Source organism: Harpia harpyja, chromosome 3 (genome assembly GCF_026419915.1).
Source record: "Harpia harpyja isolate bHarHar1 chromosome 3, bHarHar1 primary haplotype, whole genome shotgun sequence".
Taxonomy (NCBI): Eukaryota; Metazoa; Chordata; class Aves; order Accipitriformes; family Accipitridae; genus Harpia; species Harpia harpyja.
Window position 1 is genome coordinate 25,613,801 of NC_068942.1, and position 24,011 is coordinate 25,637,811.

The following is a 24,011-nucleotide window of genomic DNA, read 5'->3' on the forward strand; positions in this document are numbered from 1 at the left end:
CATCAATTATCTTGATGGATTAACTATACTTATTATGTAATCTATGCTATTACCTGAGCTTCATACTAGAAGATTTAAGTCTGCAATCTGACCCATGTGTGCAAATCCTAACACCTGAAAATGGTGCTTGGTGCTCACCACCAAAAGTTTGGTTGTATGTATCAAAGTACAGGAGCATAGCTCTTGGGGTGAAAATAAGAGAGGAAACTGCTTTTACCATACAGTCTACCTAAGGTCCCCACTTCAGCCTTTCTGCAGAATTTTTCCCCACTAATGTTGCTGGAAGTTCCATACGTAAATCTGAATTAATATATGACCCAAAGACTGCAGTCCTTAGAGCTGGTCCAAAAGCTTTTCAGCCAGATTTCACATTGAAGTGCACAGGCACACAGCTGATGTAGAAGTTCATCGGTATTGTTCATTAAGTGTTGCAAAATATTTCTTGAGTCACTTTATTTGGTTACCTTTTGCCTCAGAACAAGAGCAAGCATCAGTGCTTGAAGTTCTTGTAGGCTTGGTTTTAAATTTTTTATTATTTTTAAATCATTTTTCTGTCAGTGTCAAAGAAGTGAAAGTCTGAATGATGTTAACTACATTAGAAGTAAATTGTCTGAGGAGTCTTTTTTAATGATAATGCCACTAGAGTCTTTCAAGAGTCCTCCTTTCTTTTACAGTTAGAAATCCAGAATTTTGACATCGTATGCAGTCCAGTTTGGACTAGCAGAGACAGATGCTGTGATCTTCCTTCTATGGTAAGTATAAATGAACCAGAAGCTATTCAGAAATTCATTATTAATAGCAAATTTAATAATATCAGTATTAGCCTGGTATTCTACCTCGTACTGACAACACATCTAAATTGCAGTTGTCAGAATAGCCAGTGAACAACACTGCATTTCCAAATTTTGTGTCTGAGGGAGAAAGATTGTAATGTGCTAGAACTGAGTCTCTTAGGAATGGTGGAAAAAATGTCAGTTATATTTTGTATTTTAGTGATATTTAAGATCCTAAGTATTATGAATGGAATAGCTATTTTATTTTTTTATTTAATCTGTTCTTAGATTAGCATTCAAAAAGTAACTAGTTTATTCTTTGTCAGCGCAAGCTGATTGTCTAATGGATATAAATATCAAAACAACAGAAATTGCATATGAATATGATTTTGCCTATGCCTCTGTTGTTAGTGTCTTGTATAGCCTGCAGAGAAAATTTGCTAAAAATATGAAAGGTCCTCTAGAAACATTTGGAAACCACTGTTTAGCTGTGAGTTTTACTTGTACTTTAAAACAGGAAAATAGAGAATCTTGCTGTTATTGTTTTAGAAAAATATGCTGCCACGAAATACTTTTCTTTAAAAGGACAGTAATAGTTGTGATGATTGAATTTTCAGAGAGATGAAGCAAAATGCCCAGCTCTTCCAAATGCTTGTACCTGTACTCAAGACAGCGTGGGACCTCCAGGACCCCCTGGACCAGCTGTAAGGAACTGTTTGCAATAGGCAGATTTTCTGATTTTTAAGTTTATGGAAGCTGTTTTGTGTTGACTTGTGGTTTTGTGAAACAAAGGTCAGTCAGAGAGACAGTTTCTATCAACACGTCCATAGCATCATGGTAATCTGTTCCCATTTCATCTTAGTTTAAAACACAGTTGGGCAGCTCCTTACCACCTCTACTTGTTTATATAATAATCCTTTTCCCATATTTCCAGTGTGATCACTGTGAATACCTCCTCATTGTTTGATAGGTTGAAAGAATCTGGCCCATTCTCAGCTGTCTTGCGCTTCATGTACAAGATATTTTTAACGCACTGTGCAAATATTTTTCCTAAATACAGAGTCAGGATTTCACTCCAAGGAAAGATTCTTTACTCTGTCAGGGAAATAAATTAGCTACTGTCTTTTTTTTACATGGAGAGATAGTAATCTATGGAATGGATACGCTCCTACCAATTGTTTTGAATATACGGGAGTTATACTCAGCTCAGTAGTCCTTCTACTTTGAAGCTATCAAAAGTGCTGCATGAGGAATCTGAAGCCCAGTTAAGTTGTCTGGCAGTCTACTAGAGAGGTATCCAGACATTTTGGTGAATGTAAATTGAAGAAGTTTATATCTGCAGAGACAAAAATGACAATAATTTTTCATGGCAAGACTGAATTGGCAAGACTGAAGCTGATGTGGTTTACCTGAGTTTCTGATGCATCTTTTATTCTGGTACTCTTTTTAGCAGTGTGATCTATACACTTTAAAGCTTAGGGCTTTCGTGTAAGAGTGTGATAAAGAGGATTCATAATGCACACCAGTATGATGTACCCTTGCTTTCCCTGTATGAAATACATTTTCCTTCCAAATATTCAATTTAGGGTGGCCCAGGCGCTAAAGGTCCCAGAGGTGAAAGGGGTTTGACTGGATCATCTGTAAGTATCTTTCTGGAATGCATCGATAATGTTGCTACATGCTTACCTGTATGAAAATTTGTATGCTTAGTTCCATGCTGAGCTAAGAATGGAGATTAAAAATTTACTTGGAAACTTGCCTATATGTTATTTATGTGCAGCCTACCTATTTGAGACTATATATACACAGCCTATGTAGATATGTAGCCTCAAAGGCATTGACTGCACATCAGGAAACTAGAGTACCTGCATCGGGGTGTTAATACACACTCTGCAGCATTGTTGTCCTTTATTCTGTACAGAGGAGACAGCTATACTTCTAATTAACACTGCCAGAAGGCATGTATTGGCCTGAGACCGCCAACATGAACCAGAGAATAACTTATGAAAGAATATACCACTTGGATAACTGTTTCCACAGTTGTTCTGAAGTATTAAATGTGTCTCCAGGCTTCTGACTTGCCTTAAGTGTCTAACACAAAGGATTTTCCAGTTACAGATCTAAGAAGGGGTTGTCATTTACAATGTTGTTTTAATTTTCTGCTTTAAGGGGCCACCTGGTCCTCGTGGTGAGACAGGTCCTCCTGGCCCTCAAGGTCCCCCAGGTCCGCAGGGCCCCAACGGGCTGTCAATCCCAGGTGAACCGGTGAGTGGCCGTTCTGAGTGCGAGTGGCAATGTGTGTGGAGTCAGAGCTGTCCGTGGGGATGGTGGTCTTGGGAAGAGGGTGGCAGCTTTGCCCTGACATTAATTTTTCCCTGCAATGCAGTAGTATTATGAAACAAGTCTCTTTCTGAAAAAAGTCTCTTTCAATACAATAGCATTTTCTATCCTGAATGTTACATGTGCTTATGGGATGCCTATGAAGGGACAGAGTCTAAGCATTGTAACTTGTGCTACTACATTTTTAGTCTTACAGCTCTTCTGTAGAGTTGCTAGGCCTTCAAGTTCTAGGACTCAAAACTATCAAATTGTGGTGCAGGAGAATTAAGCATGCAATATTACTCTGAAGACACAGATCTTTCTCACAGATTTACATGTACAACTTCTATTTTCTGAGCTTAAATCAGTAGCTGAAAGTTCAGAGAGGCAATGGGTGCCTAGATCTAGGCATATAAAACAGCCCTTCATTCCTAGGGGTCTTTCTTGGCAACAGCACGCATATTTTAGGGAGAAGCTGGTTCTGATTTCATGTACATGCCTTCAAAGTCAGAGTAACTCTATTAACACTGATGAAGTTCCACCAGATTCTGTTTTTATAGCAGATAGCATAGGTAACCCTTTGCCTACATTCTGAATGCATTAAGACTGCTTTTGCCATATTTTAATAAGTAATCACCCAAAAAGCAGGAATATAATTTTGATGCTTCCTGTTTAGGATCAGCTTGAATTTTAATATAATCAGGAGCTTTTTGTATGAAGTCTTCGATTAAAATATAAAGTTTATGGAAAAAAATAGAATTGGTGTCTGATTGCACACTGTCTCATTTTGCATTTGCATACTTCTCAGTCTGTAACGTAATTTGGGAAATGGAAAATAAAATGTGCTTTAAGGTAGACATTAGGTACACCTTCTGTTGTAGGTACACCTTCTGTTTTGTAAGGACAAAGTAGAAAGATTTGGTTAACCACTGTAGATGTTTTTCAGTTTTTTGTTATATACCAGGAGGAAAAACTTCATGAAGATGACCTAGAGGTGCCAAACAGCAAGAAAGGCCAAACACATTCCTTTTACATGTGAAATACAATTAATACATTTATTTGTCACATTCAGTTTGAAAACCTCTGAAGAGTGAAAACACCAACATTGGTGGAACTTCTCATTAGTTAATAAGTTAGAGCACCACTTTTGAGTCATGTAATTTTATTTTTCATATCAATTGCAATTCACATTGGCAGGCTATGTTTACAAATTGTTTGATTATTTGTGTGTCATCAACAGTTATTAATGCTGGATTATCACGCAAGCCACTGTGAAAAATAAATATTATATTGTCAAATTTAGCTCACGTGGGTTTAGACTGTGCATTTATACTACAGTGCTGTAGTGTACGTGGAATGCAAGCTAGTTGTAAAAGGCAATACGTTGCTTCTTTATATGCTTCTATACCTTGTGTCCTGGAAGCGTGTAATGCCTTTTAGACCACGGGTTAGAGAAAAATAGTGATACTTTAAAAAGACCAAGCTTTTACCTTTCATGAGCGTAAACAGTTCCATTCACCAGCTGAGAAAGATAAGGGAGGCTGGGAAAAAACTTGTAACCCTTCCCTGCTTTCCTGCTTGTGAAGACATTGGTATCAGTCTCTCAGTGAAAAGTCCATGTCACATCCTTATCAAAATACGTGCCCCCTTCAAATGTCTGCTTGCCTATGTTTTTAATATAATGTCAACCAGTCATCCTGCATTTGCAAATGTTTGTGAGATGATCAGTATTGCTTCAGTTAAGAGGTATATGTATCTTGATTTATTCCATAATACATAGTTGGCTTATGGATTCCTTAATGTAGGTCTCTTGCAGGAAATATTTTGTGTCCATTTACATAAATTAATTATTCTTCTGATCTATTTTATAATTCAGAATCTCTAACAATCATTTATGAAAACTGTAGGGTCGTCAAGGAATGAAAGGTGATGCTGGCCAGCCTGGACTACCAGGGCGATCGGTAAGTTGATGCTTAGACAAGATAATGTAATTTTTCACTATTCCTGATGCAGGTTGGCTGCTGGACAGCTGTCTCTGACATCACTAGGAGTCATGGGCTCTTCTCATACCTTCCTAAGCAATAGTTTTGGAAACATAATTATCATACACTTAGGAATTTGAAATGTAGGAAATGGCAAACCATTCAAAACAGCAAGAGTGAAAGAACAGCTGTACTGAGTCAAGCCAAATGTCCATCTGGACAGTTGTGAATGCACAGGGGCAGACCCTTGGATTAGGAAAAGTACACTCATAACTCCCCAAGAAGGTCCCTCAGGATTAGGAAAAGTACACTCATAACTCCCCAAGAAGGTCCCTCAACTTCTGACCACCTGCAGTTAAACATCTTCCTAAAATAAAGGTTGCAGAACATTTGCTGAACCCCTCTTCAGCAATGTTGTCTAAGTGCTTTCTACTTTTGGAAGTCAAATGGTCTTGGGACATTAATTGTGTGCTTTCTGAAATAAGAAAGCAATATTAAATTTCACTTACTTGCAGGTTTCTATACTGTAAACTGGGATTAGGTTTTGAGAAGAAAAAATAAGGGTTTTTTTTTATAGTCAGCCAGATTTGGATAATCCAAGGTCATTGATCTGTACATGTGGTGACATAACTAATATTCTTTGGTTACTATATTGTCCTTGATTTTACTGGGGATATAAAGACTATATGGAAGATGCTTAGTGTTGTGGGTTTAATTTCATATAACAGATAAGGTCAGTTATGGACCAAGGACCTTGTATTTGTTACCTGTTTTATTAGTCCTTATAACCCTGAGTAATATACATTTAGGGAGTAGTAATATCCTGTAGAAAGCAATGCTCCATTTTAGTGTACAGTGAGATTACACGAAAAAGGGGGAAGAACATGACAACATGATACAAGGCTGTTCAATATCCAGTACCTACAACAGTTACAGAGCGTTGAATGAAATTCCTGACTGTCGTCTAATGTAGAACATGTTTAATTTTAGGGTTTATTCTCTACCCAGAAGCTACAGAAGGAACAGAAACAGAGAATTTAGAATGTGCACAATGAAGCAGCAGAATGTTAAAGAATAGGACAATAGGGGGAAAAGAATAATAAAGGAAGAGTCTAATTTTTGTTTCTTTAGATACACTTTGATGACTGCAGCTAGGCTTTAGCACCAGGTGTTAAAGGATTAGCCGGTATCTGTAAGTCATGCTTGTAAAGGCAATAAACCAGATATATCTGTTCTATGGCAACAGTACTGAAAATGATTTTTGAAGTTGAATTATGGGCTGGTGGGGAAACAGAAGTAAAAAGTAGTGTGAGGGTGAAGATTCTTGTATCATGTATATGAAATAAATGTTTTTTTCTAAAGGTTTGTTTTATTTTTGTAAATGCCAAAAAGCAACATTGAAGACAGTTAAATATTTAAATGTGTGCATATATACTGGAACGATTAGTGTAGCAGTCATGTTTGTTCTGTCATGGATACAGTTTAACATCCCTTTTCACTCTAGGGAACCCCAGGTTTACCTGGTCCACCTGGCCCAATGGGACCTCCAGGAGAAAGGGTAAGGTTTCCTCAGTTTATCATATGAAAAGACCAAGTAATGTGGTTTGGGGTTTTTTTCCCATTCTTTATCATATCTTTCTATTTTCAAATGCTTTCTCAAAAGGAGTCCTTTTATCAGTATCCAGCCTAGAGATATAAAAGTGGAAGGACTGGAAAAACCTAGGTGTGAAAACCTCCCCACATAGCCATAGGGTAGCCAGATAGGTTCTGTAAAAATTGCACTGCTCTCTTTCCTGACTAGGTTCTCGGATGCCTGCACCCACAGAGCAGTATGTCCACTGAGCAGGGCTCTGCTGAGGTGCTCAGCCCTGCTGTCTTCCACTGTTGCTGCTGCAGGGGATCCCTTTGAAACTCTAATTGTCTCCATGTCTGGGAGATGTCATACCCCTAAAGAATCTGTCTGTGCCATTCTTACTGTGAAGGTCAAGTTCGCTCCTTAACCTTTGACTGTCTGGAGCTAAGAACTTTTCTTTGGATGGGGGATTCTGAAATGTCTTCATAATGAAGGGCATGCACACAGGTATTTCATTGTAGTGGTGTTGCAATCCCTTTCTTCTAATTTGGGGTCAACTAAGCAAATCTCTTTTGTCTTCACAGTGGCATATCACCTTTGCGATGGCTGAAGCAATGACTTACCTTTATAGTCAAAATCAGTAGCTGATATATGCATTTATAGTTATCCTTTAGTGGGAGTTGATAGCGGGAAATGAAAACAGACCACCATGTGATAGCCAGTTGCCAAAGAACATACCATTGGATTGGTGGGTCATTAGTGGGCCATCAATGTTAATATGTGAATGCTATGCTAGATTATTGAAACGGGATTTCTCAGCATCTCTTTTTGCGGGGGAAGTATCTGAGAGGGAGGTTGTTCTTCAGTTAAGTAGAAACCTCAGATTTTCCAGCTAATCTGTGAGTGAGAGAACAGCAAAAAGAGAGATCTTGCTCCTCTGGGATAGAACAATGATTACTTTTCTTAAAAATGTTGAGAGAGACTCATTCCATCTTCAGTTAATCAACAGCAGCTGAACATCATCTAAATTGGCTGAAGCTCATTGTTCCATAGCCTTCTCCAGCATTAGTCGCGATAGCTATTTTTATAACCTACATTGTGGATAGGTTTTAAAATACATGCTAGTAGTAATCAGGAGTATTGCAATTACATAATCTTAAAGGCCATTTTAATCAGGCTACAGTCTTAAGTTGATCTCTAATCATGCTTTTGTTTTTGAATAGGGTTTCACAGGAAAAGATGGTCCCACAGGTCCCAGAGGCCCACCAGGACCAGCGGTAAATATAATTTTGTCTTTGATATACTCTGAAATAAGAGAACTGAGCCAAGAGCGAGCCACATCATTGACATTTTCAATTTCTGTCAAATATGAAATGGATCCTTTGTTTAATATCCTAAATGGATCTGGGAAACTCTCAGTGAAAGGTGGGCAGACAGCTGTGTAAAGCATGTATTCACAAACTTTCATAAGAGTGGTTTTGAAACTGATTTCTGCCAGTGTAAATAAGGGAAGGACCAGTTTACCTGGTTCATTAGCCATGATCTTTAAATGCATAGCTAGGTCTACTGAAACCAATCAGCTTATTACTTGTAGTCTGGTGAAAAAAAACATGTTAGTACAAGTTTTTCTTGCCAAGAGTATTTGAGGATTAGTTTTTGCTTAAAAAGCTACTTCATTGTGTTTTGTGGGACCATGTTAGAAAAGGTGCTGGTTGTTAGAGAAAAACATATTATGCTGGATCACGCAGCCCGAGATAGGCAAGTTGCCACAGCTCCATGTCACCAGGTCCAACCAGTAGTGAGGTGGAAGATGTCTTCCCAGTAGGCATACGCACACAGAGCACACATTTACACCACATATACTTATATAGGCAGGAGTTGCTAGGGCAGGGTATTATTTGGGCTGCCCTGCTCTCCCATGATTGTCCTTCTTGTGCTCCTTTGTGGGTGTACAGATGAGCTTTTATCACTTAACCTAACATTGGTGGTTTTTTTTTTGTTCATGTTTATCTAGTATCACTAGAATTACTTTTATGGACTTGATGCTGTAGACTTTTACATGGATCACAGACCTTCTAGATGATGTTAGAAGGCCCAACTGTCTTGTTTTGCTTTAGGAATCTGTCATTAAGAGTGATACCAAAAACATATAGACACTCCCTGCATCTTTTGATTCAGAAATGCCAGTTAAACTGTGGTGTTATGTAAAAGAACACATTTCTGTGAAGAAACAAACTGTTTCTTCCAGAGGAAAGTTTTCAAGCCTGATATGTACCTAACAGAAAAAAAAACCCTGATAGGAGCCATTTTCAGTATTGCTTTGCACTCGATACAATAACACATTTCTTATTGGCACTTAGACTGTTGTGGATTTCCACAATTCACTTTACATGTCTTCTACTGTAGGGTGCTCCAGGAGTTCCAGGAGTTGCTGGCCCAAGTGGAAAACCAGGGAAGCCAGGAGATCGTGGGACACCAGTAAGATAATGATACACTTATAGTATCAAATTTAAAATTACAGTCTGTTGATGAATATGAGACGTGTCCTTGCTTTAAATACTTGTCTTGCACTTATGACAGTGGTTAATACAGTGGAGCTAACCTAAGACCACAAGCCTTTTTTTCAAACAATTTTATTTTTACAGTATGCCATTTTGCTGAGTTTAATAGTTGGGGCTGGAAATTGTGGTCTCTGGTTTCCACTAAAAAGATCGTAGGCTATTATGTGCCAAGACATATATATCCTACACTGCATAAGCATGAAGAAATAGGTCAGCAAAATGACTGGAAAATCTTTATGTTTGTGTATGTGTGTGTGTAGTAAAAAAGTGGTACACTGCTGAAGGTGGACAATCTTTGGTAATATTACATAATCACTTCTGTTTTGCAAATGTTTTGTGCTTTTTACAATGTGATTTCAAAATTATTTGGGGGTGGTTTCTGTGTGTTCTATTCAAACCTTTAAAGTGCATCCTGAATGGAAACAAAGAGCAGGAGGTGCTGCCTCCCACCAACAGTTTTAGGAGAAATTTGTATTGATTCATTTATAGGTTTTCTGAGAAATTATGCCTGAGTCAGGAGTGGAGACAGCAACTGAAATGGGAAATCATTCGTTACTTGTACTTAATGTCTGGCAATCAGCCAGAATTTTCCATCCTGCTTCAATGTCATTGTGTATACGACAGCTGGATACTTTGGAAGAATATATAGTAGACTGGGTGGCTTGATGGTTATGAAGTGGAAGTTCCCAGGAGCACCTGGAAGCTGGGTCATTTTCTCATACACATGTTGAATTCAGTCTGCATTTGCCAGCCTATAAATCCCATTTCTCTTTGCGGTAGAGGACATTGAGTGTCTTAGGAAAGCACTGAAGCTTTCCTGCCTTTAGACATACATTGCTCATGTGATATTCCTGCCAGCTCAGATGCTTGATAGACATAGCTGGGGCACGAGGTGCTATGGTTTGTTCACAAGTGAGCTTCAAACTACCAGGTGTATCTGAGTTTTCCTTCACCTGGGACACTGGATGGCTGACCCTGTTCAGTACCAAAGATCTTCTGCAGGTAAATAACGTGCATAGAAGGAAATTTGGCTACAAGCCCAGTTTCAGTGCTTTTGCAAAGCAAGGCAGTCAACTCCTGTCCAAGCACCATGTGTAAGTTCACCTACACTCTAATCTTAAGAGTTCCTTTCAGTTAGAAATAAATTTTTTTCCAGTTAATTGCACTGTCTTGTAATGGGACACTGTGCATCATATTTACCATTTCTTATGTTTCTAGAACAGATCCCAGCAGGAATTCTGGCTTGCACCTTGCACAGATGTTTTATCAGACTCCTGGTGGACAGAATTTCAATGCTTTCCTTTGTGTCCACTATTAGAATTGCCAAAGGTGCAGCGTGACAGCCAAATGCAACTTGCAGTGTCATGAATCATAGTTCAGGCCTGCCTGAATTTGTAACTTCCTGTCCTGAGAAAGATAATGAGGCTTCACATTGCCTCTGATAAATACAAGGAGTAAATAATTTTCAACCAGATCCTGCCATTTTCTCTTCTACCTGAACAATCTGTATTGCTGGTACTATGCGGCGCAAGTCAGGTGAAAGACCCCTACAAAGCAAGGAACATTACACCTCAGGCAAAAGATAAACAGTTACACGCAAATATGAGGAGCCTTGGTGTTGCAAAGACATTCCCAGTGAATGCAGTCAACTGGAGCTCTTTCCTGATGCGCTAAATACCACTGATGGGCTAAGCTGAGGCAGACCACACCACGAACGTGGCTGTAAACATTTCTTTACCTCAATGTGTACTTATACTAGAACAAGTTGATACTTGAAGAGTTAACTGAATTTTCATGGAAATAGGAAATTTGACTTTTTAATCTGCTTATAAGTACTTCCAAGAGAAACTTAGGTGGTTTTTTTCAGTGTAGTAACCAAATGACCGAAAAAGGAACAGTAAGAACACAAATGAGTCAGTAATCTATTGAGAATTGAGCACTGGCTTTCCTGGAGGAGACTAAACTATCTCTTGTCTGTCTGGTCAAACAGAGAGCAAGCATTTGGTAGTAGTCTGTACACATATTGTAGGGTAACAACCAGCAAGGGTAAGAAAGTCATTAAGCTAAAAGAGGATATTGGCTCAAGAAGAAATGGGTATGTTTTCTGTGAATAAATGTAGTGGGAAATAGAAGATCTTGGACTATCAGAGAAGGAAAGTTCCAGTGCTGTTGGTTTATAGGTGTAAGAGTGAAAATGGTAGTGGATGGGTAGGCAGACTAAGTGGTCTTAAGGTAGAGCTGTCTTGTTAAAACAGGGTCTGAGTTTATTGATCCAGAAAGTCCCCAGGAAATAGTACATGGCACTCATGTTTTATATATAGGGTGCTATTAGACTGATGCCTCCAGGACCAAACAGACTGTGAAAACCTTTAGAGGGTAATCCTGAGCACATAAGGGAGATGTTTGTTGTGAGTTAAATGCAGTTTTTGAGCATTTTCCATTCTCTGTTGCCATGTGTTTACTGATCTTGCATCCATCTATGCAGACATCTTAGATGAAGTCTCAAAAGAGACACTGCTTTGGGAGCAACGAACTGGTGGTTCTTGTGGGGAGCAAACATTGTTTTGGGGAAAACAATTGAACACATTATCTTTTAAAGTAAAAATAGCAAAACTTCCTTTGTTTTGTCCTCCTTCAGCCGTAGCACTTTGCTGCAGCCCCAGCCTTCATCCCACAGCTCAGAAAAATCTCACACGCAGCATAAATTAGCTTTTCCTCATACTGACCCCAAGTGACTCTCTCATTGCAGGATATCAACAAAACAGAATGTCAGCAGCAGCTGCTGCTTCTCAAAATGCTGGCAAGCAGTTGGCTAAGTTGCACTTTTTTGTCTATTAAAAGAAAAGAAACTGAAATTTAAGAATATAATCAAGTGGGAGGAAGATGCAAATAGCAACTCAGTAATTGCAGTTGTAATTATTTTTTGGAAACCATATTTTTGAAATATCCAGGTGGAAAATGAACTTTGTCATTAACATAGCCAGTCAGTCTCTAATCTTCAAATTTTAAAATTAGTTTGGAATAACCTATAGATTTCCAATCATAAGGTTGAATCAGTGTATCTTTGCAAGGTCACAAATTGAAGAATGAGGCTCACTTGATTTCAATAAATTGTAAAATTGACTGTGTATCGCTTAGAATTAAGGAATGGCCTTAACATTTTTTTAGCTGGGGGACCTTTGTTGGCAATACTTTGGAGCAATGTTGTGCTTTTGTTACTAGAGCACCTTCCTGTTTTACCAACGTGGCTTGTGGCTGAAGACAGCCTTAAGAAATTTTCTTAACCAGTCAGCAGAAAATATTTCCAGAAACATTATATAGGATTTGAACATTTTAAGTTTGCTTCATTTTTTCTCTTCTGTATATAGTTCTGGTGTGTGAATGCTCTAGCAAGTGAATTAAATGGAACATGGCATTTTAAGAAATTATTAGAATATTGCTGGGATAGTAGACCAGAAATCTGATTTTTAATGCTTGCACTTACCTAGTGAATAAACAAGAAGACGTACTGCATGATTTGCTTCCCGTCAAAACAATGTGAAGTTGTAGTATAAAAGCATTAGAAAGAATGAGAATACAATGAGCAGGTATTACAAATATGTACTCAGCAGATAATTTCAGATGAATGTGCTTTCAGAAAATAGCAACAAATGCCAAGTTTCAAACTGAAAGAGAAGCACAAAATAATATGTTAATATTCCCCCCCCCCCCCACCCCCCCCAGATTTTCATGTTATAGACTAGTGCAAGTGAAAAATTTGCAGTTCTATTCAATGGCTATTTCAGATACATGTGATAGTTTATGACTGAGATGTTAGTGTTGTTGAATTAAGAGTCAAATCACATCTCTTTTAGAGCTTCAGTACATCAGCATTTACCACAATGTTCATTATTAGAGAAGGACAGATAGAAAGGTCATATTTTCCTGATGGTTTTAATTGTTACAGTTTATTTATGTTCTTATGGCATTTACAAGTCCATGGTCTGTGTCAGTATGTGGCTGTGCTAAGCTAAACTAAAAGACAGACCTTTTCCCTGTGGACTTTACCAAGTAAGAAAAGATACAGATGAAAGAGTGAAGGACAGAAGGGAAAGAATATTCATCAGTTTGATGGGTATATTGTGTACACATTAGTAACTGTCTCAGTGGTGGGATAATTTATTCCAGTGGCACATTTATGGTGTCACCATTTTAAATCTTTCATTTGAGTCTGTAAAATTAATTTTGCATAAACGATCTGTTATGCATGATGCAAACGTACTGTATGCCAACTACTTAACTCAATGATGGATGAGCTGCCTCATATTTTCTGTGACATGTCATGGGGTAGGTGCATGCAACACCGCTGCAGAGAAGCTCAGATAGCATACTGACTCACACCCCGACATACCCCATGGGAATTTGTTTGCCCAAAGCATTGATAGAAGTCCATGAAACAGTGCCACCGCATTTGAACTGTATCTGCTGTGACCTCAGAGGAATGATTTGTTGTCTCATGTTATTGAAATTAATTGCGGGTACTGTAGGAATGTTATGAAAAACAGCTGCAGCCCACACTCAGCCTTTGCTTTGTTAATGGTGATAAACAGGCTCCTTAAAGAAATACTACGATGTAAAAAGCAGTAATACTTGGGATGTATGTGTAAATATGTGGAGAGCCATGCAGAGCAGCAGATGACCAAACTAGTCTTTCACCTTACGTTCAAATAGTAATTTAGGCTACAAGTGAAAATCTATTTGAACTCTTGCTAGCCCCTTTTTGCTTAACTAACAAAGCTCCTTTGCTCTTTGGACACATTCTGGCAAGTGAATTTATGATAGATTTTAGGACTCAGCTGTGGCCTAACTCTGCATCCATGGAAGTCACCTGTAAAACTCACAGCAGCCACTTCAGGAGCCCTAATTTCATCCAAAGTTTCGTTTGTACTGCCCTGGAATTTGGCACAAGTGTCATTTGTCACACATGTCATTTGCCTCAGTGAGTATTCAAGAGCATTGGAAGGGCTATTCGTGATGGCTTCCTAAGCAGGTCTTGCAGCAAATGCAGTTTTGTTTTCTTTTTTTCTTTTGTATTTTGATGTCAAAATTAAAAGAGTTATTTTAAAACACTTTGCAGATTTTTAGATTTTTCAAAGGGCAACCTAGTGGCTAAAACAAATGACTGCGAATCTAATTTTCTACTTACTTTAAATGGGCATCTGCAATTTTTATTGTGGCCAAAATCATGTCAAATAGACCAAAGCAAGTCACAAACATCCTCCTGAGATCGTTGCTGTCTATTCTGAAAATATTTAAAAATCCATCATGCCAAGCATTGTAATTACATTTTCTTTGGAAAATATGGTTTGCTCTCTCTTGGGGCTTTTCTTTGCTAGCAGTGGAATGCAAACATAAGGCTACAATCTCAAAATGTTGTGAGAGGTGCACTCACAAAATTTTGTTTGCAGAGTAGCTTGTTCATGCATATATCCAGTTCAGCATTTAAAAACATCTTTACAGTATACCTGATGTTTTTCCAGCCATAGACACATACATACATAAAAATCAGAATCAGTCCTTCTGGTTAGCTTCTTACATAGTATTCTTGAAAATGAAAAAACCCACAGCAACCACTACAGTATTCAAAGGCAAATGGGAATCGCTGTTAGACAAAAGTTAGCTCTTGGCAAATGTCAATAATTATAAAGCAGGTCAAGCTAAGACTTCTGTGAGACTATTGTAAGACTAGAAGTGGTTGAAAATTAGCAGGGAAGCTGTCATTATAAATACAATAAGCACTTAATGGCATCTCTCTCCATCTCTTCATAGCGCCTTTTCACTTAACATAGGGTCTGTTTCTTGTAGGTTCAATGAGACAGCTACCCTTCCTAGACATGTGTTGTTCTTCCTAGCTTACCTTCTTTAACAATGAGTTGGCTTAAGACTTAAAATTAAGCAGTCATATATAACTCATACAAGACCATTCACCATTTACAGAAATGTGATGCTAGAAATTCAACTTTCAAATTGCCAGTGTGGTCCCAGTGTCAGAATGTGTCAGTTTCTTTGGCCGTGGTTTGAATTTTCCCTCTAGATCTTTTTCTTCTGCATCTGTCAGTATGTTTGATCATACACAAAAGATCATTGCTTGTCCAGTCTTCTGGCACCTGCTTTAGCCTCTCTGAAATATAAAGTTCAAGGGGGACCAGGTGTCTCTTCTGAAAGGAGTCAAAATGTTTTCTAGAATTGCATGTCTCAAACCTATAGGTGGGGTGGAATAATATAATCCTTCAGTTGTTTTATTTTTACTGTATTTATTTTAGGGTGCACCTGGAATGAAGGGAGAAAAAGGTGACAGAGTAAGTCGGCTTTAAAGTCAGTTTTTCTCAGATTTCTTAATTAAACACTATGTCTTTGAAAGCACAGACACTTGCTAATAAAACACTTCTTTTGGTTTTGATTACTTAGGGTGACATTGCTTCTCAGAACATGATGCGAGCAGTTGCAAGACAAGTTTGTGAACAACTGATAAATGGTAAACAGTTTTGCTTGCTTTGTTTTCATACTAGTAATTTACTACTTCGTTAAAAGAGAAAAAAATGGTATAAATTTAAGGTGAGATACTGGCCACAAAGCATACCAAGAGCTTGAGTGATCTGATAGCTGTCCAATGCCAATGATTTGGTGGAAAAAAATGTAACACTAAATTTTTGCCAGATCTGGATGGCTAGCTTGATCATGAACTAATCTGTGACCTTTGGAAATACACATGCAAGTCTAATGCTCTGTACAAGGAAGGTGACTTTCCTTTTGTCAGTCTGGTCCAACATTACTTCATCTTTGTCATAAAATCAGTATACATTTTCTCATTAAACGCATCTTATCTTCAGGAGGAGGGAATCGATGAGAAAAAGGATCCTCACTGCAGGTACTTTGCTAGCAGAAAGAGACAGATGAGTGTTGGGTAAATACTGTGCACAGAATCAGCTGTGCTATGCAAGGAAAAATGATATTTATTTGGAAAAGGACTCCAAATTGAATTTCAGTCCTCTACTGCCACACAGCGCAGCTCTGCAGCCCATAAAAGCGGTCTCTACAGAGGCTTTCTCTCTGTCCCTGAGGCAGTGCTTTTGCTATCAGTAGACCTGCCGAGGAGGACAAATGAGGCCATAAATTGTTAATGTTGTTTCTATAACAACGGTAAGTGCTGACTGAGGTAAACAGATATACCTTTTGGATCATTAAGAGTGCTTGTGTACAGGGAGGAGGACAGTATGTTCTTTAAATGTCTGTGATGGCTGCTATTTAAAACATTTCTATTAGTTAGCCATCACAGAGGAAGGAAAGTACATTCATGAATGTGTTAGGCTTATGAATAAGGATGTGTTATCTGAGATCTTTTAGCATCTCTTTTTTGAACATCCCTGCCTTATTTTTTTCATATTCAGCTCATCTCTTCAGGGTTATGCCAGGACTGGCATGTTACACTAACCAGGAAGGGCTAGATGTGGTCCCCCATTAAGGGCTCCCTTCTGCATCATTTCAAAATGCTGTTGCTTTTGTTCAGATACCTTTCTTTGGAAATGAAATTTGCCTATATCCAGGAAGTATGTAGATACAAGTCTATGCATCCCACAGGCTTAAGAAAGCAACTTCATAGACTGTGTGCTGCTAGCTCTACACATGAATAATTTATAATGTTTGCGGTAGCTTCAGAGCTCTGAAAGTACATAGAAATGCGATACTCCACTTTTAGAAGTGTTACAAGTCCATTCTGTTCTTCAGAGTGGAAACAACCTCTAATTAGAACTCTGAGAGCGAGTATTATAAACAAATGCTTATTTTGTGACTTTAATTGCTTTAAAATTAGTTTTTGTTAATGTTATTGGCTTCCAGAACTCCCCTTACCTTTTTTCTCTCCCTCTTCCATTCATGTTCAGCCTTCTTATCAGACATTCATCTTGAGTCTTTCTACTAGTTCACCACTAATTTATTGAACGGGAACAAGGATAGGATTTGATGCAGAGAGATAATTTGTTCTTCCTTCCCACTTTGATAAAAGACTTTCACTCATTTCACATGGTTTATTGAACCATTTTTCTTTCCTTTTGAAGGTCAAATGAGCCGGTTCAACCAAATGCTGAATCAAATCCCGAATGATTATTATTCAAACCGTAACCAGCCAGGGCCACCAGGACCACCTGGTCCCCCAGGAGCTGCTGGGACAAGAGGAGAGCCTGGACCTGGAGGAAGACCAGGATTCCCAGGACCTCCTGGGGTCCAGGGACCACCCGGTGAAAGAGGTGAGTAAATTCCAAGGCAGCTGTGTATTTCACAGCAGATGTAGTGCAGAGGCTGCCAGAGGAGCAGTCTGATCCCTTTACCATGTCAGACTAGGAGGTCCACACCTAGCAGTAGCCTGTTAGGCCAGCTGGGTTGCCTGAGGGGCACTGATGTTCTGGAGGACAAGGTTAATTACATCAGTGCTTTCCTCTGTCTCGCCATGGCTCATGTTTCATGAAACACAAGTTGGTATAACATTTTGGCTGCTGTCTCAGGCTTCCACAGGATATCCCAGGAAAGTGAATGTTCTCAGAACTCTTCTGGCACTAACAACTACATCTTGAAAGGCTGGCTGGAGTAACACAATGCTTTGCAGAACAGAACTCTGATTAAGAGAGAAAATGAGTCATTATCAAGAATGAAAAGTAGGAGTTGAAAGAATTAGGTCTACATCCTTGGCTCTTTGCAGTTCTCTGAGGGAGGGAAGCAACTCTGAACTGAGCTTGAGCATATGGGTAAACGTATTTTGTGGCTACCTTGGATCACTGCAATGACATGGAGTGTCTGTACTGTACTATGTTGCGGCCTTTGCCTATTCCATACCTATTCCTATTCCACTATGCTATACTGTAGCATAAACTCAGTGCTGTGTTTTCTAGCATATATTTTAGTATAATCTTTAAAAAAGACTAGAAAAAAATCAAGGAAGAATGAATTTCTGCAATCTGCTCTTTCTTAAACTTATTTCATCATAACTGTTTCTAAGAAAATGTAGAGCATCCTTTATAGTAGAAGTATGCAAGCTTGAAAATACCCTCCTGTTTGTAGTTTAAAACAATAAGGTTCTGTGGTATTTTAGGCATCTCGGAGACTTTTCTATTTTTGAGAAAGCTTATTCACACTAAATTACCTCTGCATCCTACTTTATTTTTAGGTTAGTATATTTATATCCAAATTATTTTCCCAAATGCTCATTTGGACATCTGTACAAAATAAGGTTTAACCAGCCTTGTAACATTAAATAATGGGAACTAAATATTAATATCAAAGAGTGAGCATGAAGAAATATTTGTTGATGTGGTTTCCTTCTTTTGGTTTTTATTGCCTTTTTTTTTTTTTTTTAATTTATTCTGTAGGAATGCCTGGAGAGAAAGGTGAAAGAGGGACTGGATCTCAAGGACCACGAGGTTTGCCGGGACCACCTGGTAAATATTTCTTGTTTTATCAGATTACAGAAAAGTAGGAGAAAAAGACAACATTTCTTCATAAGGAACCAGACTACATATGGTGAATGAACATGCTTTACTCTGTCCACTTCATGTTTTTGACACATATTAGAGTTTACTGGAAACCCCTTCATAAAAGGGCAATTTAGAAAGATTTTTGGATGTGGCTAATAAGTATTTATCTTTATCTTGTAATTTACTCATCTGGCATGCTTGCTTGTGTAAAAATGTATTTCATGAAAATACATTATCCAAATATTTGATGGATATTTTCATAAGTATTATCCGATGATACTTTTGCAGTATCTAGTTCCATTTTTTACTTGTGATTACAGAACTACAAATTGTCCCCGGACTATAAAATACTGCCAGACGCAGAGTTACCAGATGATAGAGTCAGATGATTTGACCCTTGGTTTTGGTCTTTGTATCATGCAGTCTTGCTCACTGATGCCTTGGCAGAAATCAGCTGCATCATTTGTTTCTGCTTGTAGTTTACTAGGCTAAACATGGTTTTTCATTACAGGACCCATAAGACGCTTGCAGCAAATTGTAGCCCCAGTTACTTGAAGCTTTATTTTTCTGCTAACCATAATAAGACCGTTTCCAAAAAAAACATTACCTCATCTATCCTGGGGCTACAGGGTAGCAGAATTAATGTACTCCTGTATTTTAATTGAAATCCAGTGTGCTTGTCTAATCTAGTGGTTTCCCTGGAGATCTCGTATCTTACACAGAGGGGAAATAAACCAGAGAATTCATTGATGTTTCTTACTTGGCTCAAACCTTACTAAATCAGTTTCTGTGAATAAATCCTTAAATAAGCCACACACAGGGAAGCAACTAATGATGAGTCACATTTCTAGTTTTCTTTTGTTTTTCTTTGTTGACCCCCGTATAGCAACAAAGTGCAAGTGTTTTCTCACCAAAGACATAGCCTAGTCTGTGTAGTCTAGACAGCAGTAATGCTAGCTGTTTTATCAAGCTAGTTCTTAAAGAAAACAACCTCCCAACCTTTCATTTCTAAATTTAGGTCCACAAGGAGAATCTAGAACTGGTCCACCAGGCTCCACAGGATCACGAGGACCACCGGGGCCGCCAGGTCGTCCTGGAAATGCGGGTATTCGAGGTCCCCCAGGGCCACCAGGATATTGTGATTCATCCCAATGTGCCAGCATCCCTTACAATGGCCAAGGATTCCCAGGTAGGTTATGAGCAACTTAACTTGCCTTAAATAGCCTTCACAGATGTGGCTGTTCATATTGAGCTGCTTTACATGAGACAGTCCTGCTAGCCTGAACATACTGAATCAGGAGGAAATGGTTGCAATGAGCAGGCCTGCTTCATTGTAATGTGCAGGTATACGAGCAGTCGTTTGGACTTTGATGCAGATTTACTTGGTGTTATGTGCGGTTTGCTTTAAATAGGAAGTAGTAACAAAATATTTTAGTCTTTTTTTTTTAAACGTAGACGGTTAGTAGTTGATAATGTTGCTTATAGGATTTAAGTGACCATTTTCTTCTTCTTCTTTTTTCCCCCTCCATCCCCACCCCTTCCTATCGTCTTCAGAACAAGGTTGAATTCTCCATGTTTCTCTTGAAAATAAAAAGAATGCTGTGGTTGGCAATTTCCGTGTGTCTCTTTTTGAGCAATGTCAGGATTATTTATACTAAATTGATACCTGAAATAAAAATTTTCCACAAAGGAAATCCTTTCGTTGATACAGTGCAGACAACTGAAAAACACCACTGTCCTACAATTTCTACCGAGTTAAACACCATGGAGTCTCTGATTAGCCCTGGGTCATATCAGCCTTCCTACACTGTGATGTAGCTCAAAACAGTAGGCTGCTTCTGGCATCAAAATAAAGGGTCACAGTGGCCACCAATTTCTGACTGGAAAGATTCTAATATATTTTAACATGGGGATCCTGCAGGACCACAGTATTGTTAACAAATTAATATGTATGCATTGCAACATCTCAAAATTAGTGTATGTGATACTACTCTTGGATACGGTTTGCTGTTAGTGTATTGTGCATGTACCCATGAAATAAAAAAAAAGAAAAGAGATATATATATATATGTACACACTTGCAGACTCAGTGCTGCTGGTTAAAGAGCCAGGTGGTTGTGCAGATCTCACACAAAATTCTTATTTAAGTGAAAAAGAAAGAAAATTGTACCTGTGATTCAGCAGTGTTCTCCTTTCTAGTAAGCAGCTATGTATACATATATAAATATATGTCTATGACTTAACTGTTATGTATTCAGTTGGATGAAAGTATGTTTTTGCACATCAGATGGACTTTTTAAAAGACTAACATCATCTTTGACCTGTTTCAGGTTTCGGCTAACACATTTTCTAAGTCGCCAGTGCTGCTTACAGTTTGAATACATGAAAATCCTGTTTCTGAGATGTTTGCGCACGTGCTTATTAGAAAATGAGTCCGTATGGATATTTCACCACGGATATGGTTTTTGAACCATGTTGGCCTCATAGAATGGGGAGATTCTTTTTACTAACACAACTCGTGAATGAGATAGATAAAGGACAGTGATGTCAATTCATTAAGCCTGTTGCATTTCAATAATAAAATAGAGAGTCTTTCTTTTTTAAAAAAAGACCCAGATCATCAAAAGCCTCAGGAGGCTTATAAAACTACTAACCAGCAAAGGTAATGCCATTAGAAGAGACAGATTTAACCTGGTAAATGAGAAATGACTTATGTAAATAGTAAACTAATTGTGGCTTGTAAATGATTTGTATGGGACCGTATCCACTAAAATCCGTTAACAACTCTACGTGATGCTTTTGCATAAAAGCCTGCTGCTGCTTGCTATATGCCAGAATAACATCTTTGACAACTTATGAAACCTACCTGTCTGTTGCTTGTTACCAACATGTCTGAATCGGGGCATGTGTCTTTTTTTATATGTAATCTTGTTGGATTCTGTAACTGCAGTTATAAATACCAAAGTTTTATAATTATTTTTCTTCTGTTTTGCTGTAGTTTTTGGTGTTCCTGAAGCACCAGCTGTAACTCGGTTTGTTACGAGGAACAGCACGAGAAAATGACATGTACTGTATATTGCCGCTGGTGATAGCTATGTCTACATTTACTTTCCCATTCTCAGAGAAAATTAGTATATGCCAAACCCACCTATTCATCTTACCTGCTCCATGTCTTCTACTAATTACACAGTTTAAAATAAAGTCCAGTGCTTGGATTTACTGAAGTAGCTGTAAAATAATATTTTTATTTGATTTGCTTTGGGGTTTTTTTGTTTGTTTTTTTTTTTTTAGTTTTACAATAATTGGTCCCTTGCATAATTTAAGACTCTTTCTGCAATGTTTTGTGTATTATAAATACAAAGCCTTTCAAAATTAATTTTAAACTTTTTATTATTTTACTGCCAAAAAAGTGTTCATGAACAAAACTGAAAAATACCCCCAGTGAACTATTAACTTATATATTTATTATATGGAAATAAGATTGGACTAACATTATGTAGACAAACTAACCTTCATTGTATTTGTGGATTCAAAGACATGCGATAACTATTATGTTCAATCGGACAACTATTTTCAACCAGAACCATACGTGCCTGAAAGTGGACCCTATCAACCTGAAGGTGAACCCTTTATAGTACCTATGGAGTCAGAAAGGAGAGAGGACGAGTATGAGGACTATGGAGTTGAAATGCATTCACCAGAATACCCTGAGCACATGCGCTGGAAAAGATCACTGTCAAGAAAAGCAAAACCAAACGCATAAAAGATCTGTGTCTTTTGTTTTGGTTTTTTTGGTTGGTGGGTTTTGTTTTTGCTATACTTGCATTTGCAGATACACACAGGGAGAGTGCATCCTTTCTTTTGCAATATAGCTTTCTGGTCTTTTCATATCAGACGCACCCCTGTTTCGTATCTCGCTTATGTGGGGATAGCAATGTGTGTACCTAGAGACTTCATATTGCTCTGGAAATGCTTGTAAAATACTTTTGCTTATAGTGGCTGCGTACAGGTTAATATGTGCATTCAGTTACCCAGTGCTGCCTTTTCATTAAAATAATGTAAAAACAAATAAATAAAAAAAAGAAAACCAAAAAGCCAAAACAAAAATAACCACAGAGCTGCTGCAAATTTCCTAAGGACTGTCTGCTTTAGCTCTACATTGTTCTTCTTTTTCAAATGCATGTTTGCAGTTCAGTCAGATCACAGGTCTGCATTATCTAGTTAAAAAAGAAAGAAACAAAAAATTCCCTCTCCTTCCAATACCATTGTCATTTTCTTCTAGTCTTAGTTACACTTTGCAGAGCGTATACTGCTCTTACACATCTCCTTTAAACACCACAAACATTAAGTAGCTGAAATCATTGTATCAACTGGATACAGTTTAATAATGCCTGAAATCTCCCTGTTTGTAGACACAGTAACATTTATGCCAAATTGCAGTCAATCCTGCAGAGATGGAATTGCATGTTTATGTTGTATATTTAGTATGGAATTTTTTTTTCAGAATACAATGTTTCTTAGTTATCAAAAGCAGTTGGAAATTGTTTGCAAGACTATGGATATAGAATTGCTGCTTTTATATTTTAACTGCAAATTGTGAATTTCACTGCCTTATATTATTTATTTCTGAAATGAAAGAGGCATTTTTCAATAAAACTACTGAAAATTTATATGCGTCTATTCATTTTTTTGAAAGGCACATTGAGACTGATGTGTGTGTATTCTATTAGTGTATTTACTCAACCATTTGGAAATGCCAGATACCAAAAATCAGCTAGAATGGGAATAGTCTTAAAATAGGTATTAAGGCTGTGGTGTCTAGAGGCGGGTGGATGAAAGCAGGAGAGGCTTCCTCCGTCTGAGGTACGAATAAGAGTTTTGAGAAATTCAGTCTGCAAGGCATTTGGTGAAGAAAATGGAAAAGAGGGTCTGAGCTTCCGCTGCTGTCTTTTCTGCGGTTTCTGACGGATGGCTGTTGCAGGGAGAGAGAGACTTTCCACCCGAGGAACTACTTGAACTGCAGTGAGTACCTAAAGCCACACAAACTTTTAATTCCTTGCGTGCTGTGAGCATTGTAGCCATGGCAGCTCCGAGGTCAGTATTAGCAAGCAGCTTGCTTGAGGAACTGGGTGTCTGGTGTTTGCTGAGCTCCATCCTGCTGGGGCCGTACGTGAGCTGGCTACCATCTGCTCAGCAGGTCATCTGTATCTGCACAAGCTTTGATCACAGTGATGGCTCTGATGTAGCTTTACCTAGAGAGGGTGACAAGGATGTTTTGGAAAAGAGCACCAGAACTGCAG

The 24,011-nt window shown here is 38.2% G+C and overlaps 1 protein-coding gene across 6 annotated transcripts in view; it reads left to right on the forward strand.

The window, feature by feature from the left end:
- COL12A1 (collagen type XII alpha 1 chain) overlaps positions 1-23,381 on the forward strand; it is a 107,269-nt gene extending 83,888 nt beyond the window's left edge. For 4 of the 6 annotated variants that reach the window (XM_052781695.1, XM_052781700.1, XM_052781696.1 and 1 more), the window contains 14 exons: positions 675-752; positions 1,391-1,477; positions 2,360-2,413; positions 2,943-3,038; positions 5,000-5,053; positions 6,579-6,632; positions 7,871-7,924; positions 9,054-9,125; positions 15,511-15,546; positions 15,656-15,722; positions 17,302-17,490; positions 18,607-18,675; positions 19,730-19,900; positions 22,293-23,381. In XM_052781695.1, the coding sequence (XP_052637655.1) occupies positions 675-752; positions 1,391-1,477; positions 2,360-2,413; positions 2,943-3,038; positions 5,000-5,053; positions 6,579-6,632; positions 7,871-7,924; positions 9,054-9,125; positions 15,511-15,546; positions 15,656-15,722; positions 17,302-17,490; positions 18,607-18,675; positions 19,730-19,900; positions 22,293-22,474 (1,263 nt within the window). In that variant the 3' untranslated portion in view covers positions 22,475-23,381. Of the gene's footprint in view, positions 1-674; positions 753-1,390; positions 1,478-2,359; positions 2,414-2,942; positions 3,039-4,999; positions 5,054-6,578; positions 6,633-7,870; positions 7,925-9,053; positions 9,126-15,510; positions 15,547-15,655; positions 15,723-17,301; positions 17,491-18,606; positions 18,676-19,729; positions 19,901-20,265; positions 21,310-22,292 lie in introns of those variants that run through there. The other 2 variants (XM_052781697.1, XM_052781698.1) reach the window with 2 other exon arrangements.
- Positions 23,382-24,011: the final 630 nt, after the last annotated feature.